The sequence below is a fragment of the Montipora foliosa genome, chromosome 2, assembly GCF_036669935.1.
Source record: "Montipora foliosa isolate CH-2021 chromosome 2, ASM3666993v2, whole genome shotgun sequence".
In the NCBI taxonomy this organism is placed as follows: domain Eukaryota; kingdom Metazoa; phylum Cnidaria; class Anthozoa; order Scleractinia; family Acroporidae; genus Montipora; species Montipora foliosa.
Genome location: NC_090870.1, coordinates 19,451,743 through 19,461,742, shown reverse-complemented (window position 1 = coordinate 19,461,742; position 10,000 = coordinate 19,451,743). Strand labels below are relative to the sequence as shown.

The 10,000-nt window shown below is 38.1% G+C and overlaps 1 protein-coding gene across 1 annotated transcript in view; it reads right to left on the bottom strand.

Annotated features, from left to right (window-relative positions):
- Window positions 1–408: 408 nt before the first annotated feature.
- The window catches only part of LOC137992623 (ATP-dependent Clp protease ATP-binding subunit clpX-like, mitochondrial), a 15,802-nt gene continuing 6,210 nt past the window's right edge, over window positions 409–10,000 (bottom strand). Inside the window, exons 5-12 of the mRNA XM_068838060.1 lie at window positions 8,694–8,867; window positions 8,001–8,131; window positions 6,997–7,030; window positions 6,330–6,418; window positions 4,946–5,110; window positions 3,377–3,667; window positions 3,167–3,259; window positions 409–992 (exon numbers count right to left, since the gene is read on the bottom strand). Coding sequence (XP_068694161.1) covers window positions 795–992; window positions 3,167–3,259; window positions 3,377–3,667; window positions 4,946–5,110; window positions 6,330–6,418; window positions 6,997–7,030; window positions 8,001–8,131; window positions 8,694–8,867 — 1,175 coding nt within the window. The 3' untranslated portion in view covers window positions 409–794. The remainder of the gene's footprint in view (window positions 993–3,166; window positions 3,260–3,376; window positions 3,668–4,945; window positions 5,111–6,329; window positions 6,419–6,996; window positions 7,031–8,000; window positions 8,132–8,693; window positions 8,868–10,000) is intronic.

Sequence of the window (10,000 nt, the reverse complement as noted above, 5' to 3'; positions counted from 1 at the left end):
TCCGCAATTAAGTAGCCACAGGAAGATGCTCGTGTTAAATGCAAAATACCAGTAGCCGGGCTCAAAATAGATAATACGGTACACTGATGGGGGGCATGCCATCCTAGATCGACACCTGAGGTTACAGAGTTTTTCTCAACCTAAGAAAACGATCACTCAAGCTAGGATTAGTAATTGGTCTCTCTTGGAAGTCGCTGACCTCTGTATGAAGCTTTTCCTTCCCAAGGAACTAGATAATATCATTTTACAATTCTCGACAAAGGGCTTTAAAATTCCTTTCAGCCATCTTCGATTATTCATAATTATGCGATACTGTAATTCACGGTCATTCATGCCAAACGTCATTTACGCAGCCCTTGGCCCCAATCTATTAAGGCAAAAATACGTTGCAGAAAACACAAGTTGCCATACAAGTCGATATGTCTTTATCAGATATTAAATTCTTTGTACAATCAGGTTATAAGAAAAAATCTTTTCCTGAGAGGAAAAAGGTAAAAAAAAGAAGAAAATTTCCACTGAGAACCATTTCTTCCGACATTCGTTTTACATTAATCACATCGAGCATGCAGAATTGAAAGCGAAGTATTTATCTCTGAGAGAAACGCTTAGTCGATCGTTTGGGTGCCTTTGCCAGAAACGTCGGTTATTTTGAAGGCTTTTATACAATAAAATAGCTACGATAAATTGTGAAATTCTTATTTCAGCGTATCAGCAGTTGTAATGATTTGCTCCAAATGAAACACATTGACCATTTACACATTAGAGAGGATGTCAGTGTCGACATTGATCACATATTACACTCTTGAGGAGGCATCCCCAGCATATCTTAGTTCCTCTTCGTTGAAAGCCTCGTTTGTATCCATTGGGACCTCTTCTTCTGGGGCTAGAATATATTCAGCTTTTTTGTCCCCTTGTACCACGTGTTCATCAACATATACTGCCCGAATGTTGGATCCCGGAGCATCAAACATGGGCTCCAACAGTAGGTTTTCCTAGGACGTGAAAAAAAACCTCATATATTACATGGGGCAAAAAAAACAAAACGAGAGCAAAGGAAAGGCAGTCATGAAAATGCCGTGGATTGTAGCCGAAAACCACTCGGATAAAATGGACACCTGATTCCCACCAGAAGTTTAAATAGCAAATGCTAGTTTTATCATGTTAGATAGAAGCTATTGATCAGCATGAATTCTGGTATTTATTTAACAATTATTCGCCGAAGGCGAAGTGATTATCGGTGAATATTCACCGAGACGAAGTCAAGGTGAATATTCACCGATAATCACTACATTTTGTCCGTCAAGGCGATTATCGGCTGATAATCCGAGATAGCGAGCCAATGAGAGCACGCGATTTTGTATAATCACCTGTGTCTTTATACTAAAAAATGATTATAACCTACTCGGCGCTACGCGCCTCGTTGGTTATCTATCACTTCATATCCAGCGCGCCCTCGTAGAATAATTGTTAAATATCCCGTTGAAGTCCTGAATTTTTCAGGCTTCTCTACGCAATTGCTAAAATTGCGTTCATAATTGCGAGGATCGTGGCTTCGCTCGATTTCATATCCGCAGTTTAAAATATGATTCATTTCATATATCATTTCGTTCAAGTTTAAAAGAAGTCTCGGAAATTTAGAGTGGAGAGCAAATCATAAAATCAGTATTTTTCCAGCATCGGTGAGAATCTGGCAGGGAAACACAAACATATTACGAAAAATTAGGGGCGGATTCAACCCCATTTTAATTACTACACTTCCGTCTGAGATGAAACTTAGCATTTCGCTATGTAACAAACTGCAAAAACTGCCGAAATGGTGGATAGGGTAATCATAATGTCCTCTTACTATACCAACGCCAGTCTTCTTCTCAACACACTATATTGAAACAGTCCTTCCAAGCGGCGGGAAAAGCTCAAGGGTTCGAATGTTTAAAATACTTCATGTACTAGCTCCGAAGTCTTTGCAAGTATTATTTTCTATTCGTAACTCTCAATATTAATATATATTGCAATATTATCATACGTTATAGAGAGGAAGGTTTAGGCTCCCACGTGCCAACCTTGTAAAACAGTATCTTAATAACTTCGACTAAGGACCGATTTTTATTGTATTTTAGGTATTGCATGATAAGTGAAGTTTTTACTGTGTTCTTAAAAAAAGTTTGTATGTATTTCGTTGTGTACTTCTTTCTGATCTGCTCGAAGGACACCATCGTAGGGTTTTTGTTAACGCCCTAAAGCAGCTACGACAAGTAAACTAAAACAAACACAGAGGTTCACATTTGGCCATTTTTGAATGGAAATCTCACTGTTTTATAATATTCAGAGAAACACTCAAACCTGGCGAAAGTGCCGTTAACGTGTGACCTATGTTGTACTTAGATCCTTAAACATCCTGTTGCGTCCATACCATCCATGTTTTATTAATTATGTTGTATCAGTGAATTGATTTACTTTTTAATTCTTAACATTTAAACATTGTTACGAAGATCCTCTTATTTCTTAGCCAATGTTCATTTTGTTAACTCGACATTACCTTTTTATGCTAGGGGCCTAACAAGTTCCAATTTATTCGAGTTTAAATGAAGTATGTACATGAATGTAGGTACGTATTTATCAGGGGCCAGTTCCTGAAAGATGTCATAACTCTATTCCAGGGATAAATGTGCCTTATTCCGGAAAATTTATCCCCGGAATAGAGTTATTACACCTTTCAGGAACCCGCCCCTGGTAAATAATCCCGGCAGACGGACATATAATGTCAAAATTAAAACTTGGTTTCCTGATCATACGACGTAAAACAAATATATTCCAAGCTGGCAAGCTTCTGTTCAGTATTAGATCACGGATGACGTCAAAATGTAGACACAGAACATCGGTGTGCCACTTCCCAGTGGTACACTAATATGACGGTGACAGTTTTCGTGACGTCACGCGAGAACGATCTATTGTAGTGGTGTAATCTATCCTTGATCTAAACCAACTATCCGTTCAGACCACTCAAGCGACTACTCCCGGCATATTAAACCACTTTTCCGAGAAAACACGTAAACGATAAACAAGTTTAAACTCTCGTACGGAAACACGAGGGAAAAGATGGAAATGAGGAGGGAGAGGTAAGAAATATTATCTTCCCGAGGTTGTACATGTACATATTACCACTTACAAGTATGGCTCTCAAACCACGAGCTCCAGTCTTCTTTTCCAATGCTTGTTTAGCAATCAATTTTAAAGCTTCTGGGCTGAGATTTAGCTCCACCTAGGAAATACAATATGTTGGAAAACTGACACTAAAAAGGAAGTTTCCATGTCAAATGACCAATAATCTAAAAGAACAAAGGATAATTTTGAAAAAAATGGTTTTGACAACACCAACCTTGTCCATGGTAAAGAGTGCTTGATACTGTGGAACCAGTGCATTTCTCGGTTCAGTCAGGATCTTGACAAGTGAATCCTCATCCAACGAATGCAGACTTACTACCACAGGAAGTCGACCCACGAACTCGGGTATCATCCCGAACTCCACCAGATCCCGCGCTTCAACCACGCTAAGGAGTTTGTCCCGCTCAGCGTTGTCATCCCTCACATCTGGTTGCGAGTTCTTGAAGATGTCAAGATGTTTCTGTTTGGAGCCTCTATCACTTGTTGGGGCACCAAAACCTATAACCTGAGTCAAACAACAACACACTGTTATAAATAAAACTTGAATTGAAAATTCGTGACGAAGGCTCGATTCTTTCAAAAAATAACTGCTCATTAACAAAGAGCCACGTTTCCTGCAATAATATGGTGTCGGGTGATACTGGGCTAAGGTAATTGTCTGTGGGGCAAATTGTCCGGCATTCACCGCTTCCAATACAGCTTGTTGCTTGTTAGTTGCTGCCAAGCAGACGGCAGCAAGGGCGACATTTTATGTTCTCACTTGAAAATAAGGTGCCTGCTTTCATAAAATTTCTTATATATATAATCACCACATGTTTTGCTATAAAGACGGCTGCGAGAGCATATTGGTTGGCATGTTAGGTCTCATAACATTGCCATACAAATTGATTATCACGTCGAAAATACCTAGACAGAATCGCGTAAGCCTTTCACCTGTTCTTGGATATATGGGATATTCAGTTAAAAGCGAGACGTTTTACCACAGGCATCCTAAGCTCAGAGCGAGGGAAAGCCAACTAAAATACAGTCAGGATTTGTATGGGAATCCTGATAAAAGGCTTAATAGAAGATAATTATATGAAAAAATTCTCAATTAAAAAGCCTAACTTTATTGCCATTGTGGGTCGCCGGCTTCTTCCTGTGTGCTCATTTTCCAGATCCGATGCGATTTGAGCCATTTTTCAATTTCTCGATTGTCAACGGTATAATAAAACAACCGAGAAACTGAAAATGGCTCAAATCGCATCGGATCTAAAAAATAACCACACAGGAAGGTAGCGACCTACAATGGCAATAAAGTTAAGCTTTTTAGAGCGGTTTTCAATTGAGTGTCGAAAGTAATTAGTGAATTGCTTATTACTTCACTCAGTGATTGGTTCAAAGTTCTCACGCCACTTTTTCAACCATTCAGAAGTGAAACCAAAACCAATCGTGACTCGTGCGTGCACATTTTCCCGCGCTTTGTGTCAGCTACGTGTAATTACTTCGAGTTTTGATTGGTTTACTGGATTGTCTCCGTCCTCCTTGATTGGCCAAAATATTTACTTTGGTTTTGGTTTTACGACACTCTTTTGAAAAACGCTCTAATTGAGAATTTTTTTCAGATAATTATCTTCTAAAGCCTTTTATCGGGATTCTCGTCCAAATCCTTATAAATATTTTAGTTGGCTTTCCATCACACTGAGCTTGGGGCGCCTGTAGTTTTACAAGATGCAAGTTGTAAAAGTCAAAGTACTTATCAGGTACTGCAAGTCTTAAATTTCCTTTAAGGTCTTAAATCTACCTTTTCTTGGTTTCTTCTCTTAATAATTTTATCTAGTCCATTAAAGGCTCCAGATGCGACAAATAGGATGTTTGTAGTATCCACTGATACACTGTCGCCTCGGATTTTGCGCGAATTCCGCTCAGGAACATTGACTGTTGTGCCTTCAAGAATCTTTAACAAGCCCTGAATGGAAATAAGATGGCCTGATCAACACCTCGTACTAAACGAATTTGTGGGTACAACTGAAAGTTTCTGCCCTCGTTTTTTACAATAAATTTATGCGTAGTCGGGAGGACACGAGTTGTTAGGGAGCTTAAGCAACGACAACGGCGACGGCAACGAGAACGTCATCTCAAAATATAAATTTGCGTTATTTTAATCGCTTCGTGACTATTTCAACGTTTTTAATATGACAAGGGTGTGGTAATTCCTCAAAGATGAGACCAGTCGGAACGGCACTTCATTTTAGGCGAGAAAATGAAGATTTATCCTCAAGTGCTGACGTTCTTCATAAAACGAAAAACTTGGCTATTTCACGTTGTTGTTTTGCTGACGACGGCAACGGACTGGACAAAAGTGAAAAACGCACGAGCAGGGCGTGCAAAGCTATTGTTTTTACCCACTAGATATGCAAATTTGTGACGTTCTCGTTGCCGTCGCCGTTGGCGTTGCTTAAGCTCCCCAATGGCACCGTAACTTACGACCCAGCTCAAGAAAGGAGATCAGTAAGACATCTATCATATTTCCAGATTTGTGCATCAGGCAAGAGTTTGACGCAGTAGTGAGAGCACTGGCCTTCCACCAATGTTGCCGAGATTCGATTCCCAGACTCAATGTCATAATGTGCAGTAGTGAAGCAGCTCTCGTAACCTGCTGTTCTTTGGTATTGTGAGCAGCTTCTATTGTTTTGAAGTCTAAGTCATTGTTTCTACTATTATTGTTTCGTCTTTTGCTTTTGGGTAGAGTAGCGAGGCAATCACATCATACGTTACGAGAGCTGCCACATCACCCTACATGTGGGGCGAATTTGTTGGTTATCTTCTTTGCTTCATGGGGTTTTTCTCGTTCCAGTTTCCCCCTCTCTTAAAAAAAAACACAAGAACAACAACAGTTGATATGACTTGATCTGATTTTAAGTTTCCCCAGTGAGTAGAGCTCTCTGTTCTTGGCTAAATAAGCTTCACACTTTAACAGTGACGAAGTATTGTTTGCAGAAACTGCTGAAATACCTACTGACCACAGTATAACGTGGCGCCACTCAAACTCTCAAATCTCTTTCCACTTTCCAATTTTTACACTGTAGATCTTTTAATAAACAAGTTGAGACCAGAATAATTATTAATTAAGATTACTCAAAGGCGAGGTTACTTAGTATAAAGGTGGCCAGGTGCCACAGCTGTACCTGTTGTACTCCTTCTCCACCAACATCTCTCAGATTTTGCACTCCAGGAACACAGCTGATCTTGTCAACTTCATCCAAGAACACAATTCCTAATCACGACAAATGGAAACATACCTTACCATGTCATTGGCAAGCAAAATAGGATTGAAATAGGTACGAAATGCATAAACATAACCCTTTGACTGCTAGAAGTGAGACTTGACGGATTTTACTCTGCCTAATGCCAGACAATTTTACTTGTCAATTTGGGGGAATGGGAATTTAGGAGTCAATGGGTTCTTGATGGTCCTCTTTACAGTATGTAACTGTTGTATATCAAAATTAAGCATTCACCTAATTTCCAGCATTTCTGGACAAAAGCAATAGAGGACATCGAAGATGTCCTAGACACATTAGACTGATTTAGCAAAAGAACGGGAATGCTAGATGACAACGCCACGTGCAGAAAAATGCCCATTATTCAGTCAGATTAGAGTAGAATTCACATGTATTAAACTAAAGATGATTGATTGAACCACATTTAACGAGTCTGCCTTACTTCCGTATTTGTACTGGACATCTAAAAAAGCCAATGTTTGTGCTTTGAAGTCAGTACAAACTGGCTAAACCTGATCATATTTGAGCATGAAAATAATTTTCAAATATTGTACTGTAACCAAGTAGATACCTTGCTGGGCTCTTTCAACACTGTTACCTGCTTCCTACAATAGGAAAGCAATACAACAAAGAGGTAAATAATTAGTTAAAAGCACAAACCATACCAAAGATGAGATCCAAACAACATTTTTTCCCAAGGATGAAAGAAAAACATATTTTTTAAGTGCGCATTATACATGTTGACAACATTGAAAAATGATCATTGCAGTTAACTAGAGAATTTAATTATTGTCTCTTAGAAACACCTGAAAGTTTCAGGTGTCGTATTTGTTAAATTTGCATGAGTTGCTTGTGTGGTAACGTGGATAAGAGAGTGGGCTGCAGATCCAGAGATAGGGATTTCAAGTTCCTGTTTGGGTGAGTAAAAAGCAAAATCTTGAGAAGTGCGAAATGTCTGTGAGAAGTGTTGTAGAAGGGTTGGGTATCTGCGGTCATCCAGGTGGGAGCTACGTGGAAGGTAAAGGGGGATAGATCTCTGTGAAGGAGAGGTTGGATTGGATAAAAAATTAAGGCAGTGGGGAAGATCATGCAGGGTTAACAGAAGTAGAACGGAGGAAAGAAATGTCTAGTTCTTTTTTAGAACACCCCAAAACACAAGCGATTGTTTTTAACTACATTTGTACAGTACATCTCCCCAAAAAAGGAAAAAAGCAATTTCTGACAGTTGATAAAAATAAACCAGTCTAAAAAATTTAAACTGGTTCAAAAATTTTGAACTGGTTAAAACAAAATTAAAACTCAAGGGGATAAAATTGAACTACCACAACTATAGTAGAAAACAATCAGAGACATGACATGGCAATTTTTAACACCACAACATATCAAGAAATTCAAAAGAGAGTACTAAACCAAGGAGTCAGAAAGTTTTTTTCACTGTTTTCCGCTCGCCGAAACCTTTCTCCTTTCTCCTTTCGACATAAACATCCTGATTGAAGATGCTTCTGCTTTACTATTTCTATTGTTATTACAGGCAAAGAGCAGAATAACTCCTGTTAATTACTGCACGAGGCTAACCTGCAAGAGTTTTGCAATGACCGATTCAATGTCTTCTCCAACATAACCAGCTTGTGTCAAGGCAGTGCAATCACAGATTGCAAATGGAACATCAAGACATCGAGCTATAGTTTGTGCTAACAAAGTTTTTCCTAGAAGATACAAGAGAAGCTTACGGTAATTTAGTTATTATATTTAAAGCTACATGTACAGGCTTTTGTTAGTACATGTAGTTACAAATCATTCTCTCCTATGACTATCAAGCACTGTTACTGAAGCTCTTACTTCATTGTTTTGGAAAATTGGGTGAAACAGAAGTACAGTGTATGTCATGGCAGCTCAGCGAATGAAGAATTAAAATTTGTAGACTACAGTAGGTAAAAGTTACATGGTCTTACAATGCAAGTGATTCTTGGGTCTTAAGTTCATTACAGTAGTGGCAATAACCCTAAGGTTTACAGTATAATCCAAAATAATTTTAAATGCTCTGGATAGAAATTAGAAATTTAATATCGTTGTTATCCAAAATGCACAAATGCCCTTAAGTGGACCATAATAATAAAATTATTATCTGAAGCCACGCAGGTCCAAGCAACGTATTAACAATGAAATCCCTTCCCCTCCCTCCTTTCCCTGTATGCTAAGTGCTCTACAGGTCAACTCAATAATAATGAATTCCTGAAGTCTACATGTATGTAGTTAGTATCTTTGTACCTGAGCCAGTAGGCCCAAGGAGTAGGATGTTGCTCTTATCAAGTTGGATCTTTTCCACCTCTGAGTCCAGTATGTCACTTCCTGCTTGTTCACGAGGCTGTGTTGAGGGATGAACACCACTTGCTCCCAAGGGAGAATTCAGATTAGATGTCTGCATCATGAGCATCTGTAATTCTACAAAATATAAAGAGAAACATATTTACACTACCAAATGTTAATCATTAACTGGATCCATAAATAGACTAAAGTAAAAACAATCAGGCTATGCTTGAAAGTTGAATATTTAACATTAATTCGCTAAATGTGAGGTGAATATCAGTGAAGGCTTTTATTCACCAATATCTAATGAGCCTGAGGTGAATGAAAAATTAATTATTGTTTTAGTATAATTACATAAGTGATTATTTGAAAAATATGCATAATTTTCTTTAAAACAACAATAATTATTAATTTCTTTGTCTGTCACCTTGACAGATCAGCACAGAGAATTTTCAATAATCACTTACGTAATTATGCTACATGTAATAGAGCGGTTTTCAAATGAGTGTCGTAAAACCAAAACCAAAGTAATTACTTTGGCCAATCAAAAAGGACGGAGACAATCCAGCAAACCAATCAAAAGTGTGAGCTACGGTTGGTTTTGGTTTCACTTCTGATTGGTTGAAAAAGTGGCGTAAGAACTTTGAACCAATCACTGAGTGAAGTAATGCAAAACCAAAGTAATTATTTAATTACTTTTGACACTCAATTGAAAACCACTCTATTACTTATTCCAATCACGCTTGTTGGATAGGAGACTGGTTATAGCCAACTCATATCCAAAATATGCTCATGGAATAACAAAAATTATTGTTAATTTTTTTTTTTGGGTTTTAATTGAATGGTTAATTTAGGCTAATGCTAAAACCTTAAGCAGACTTCACTTAAGTCATCATCTGTGTGAATATAGACTGAATGGAAAGAAAATCAGAAAACATCGTCCAGTTGGCAATTTCGTCAAAATCCCTTTCTGGTTTATATAATTATGTGACTTCCAAAAATTCATTCATAATTCGTAAGCAAAACAGCCTATCAGGTCATTGATAAAATGTCACATGCATAATTAAAGCTTTAAACCTGATAAAACACTCCTCAATCGAATTCTTTATATAAAGCAAAATAACAAATAGCTTGCTTTTCCTACAGGTATGCTCCTCTCACAATCTGACCCTTTGTTCGGACTCCTGAGGGAAAAGCTTTTTGTGGAATATTTTTGAAGCAATTCAAAAGAACTTGCAGCACATGTTTTATCGGGTCTAAAAACATGC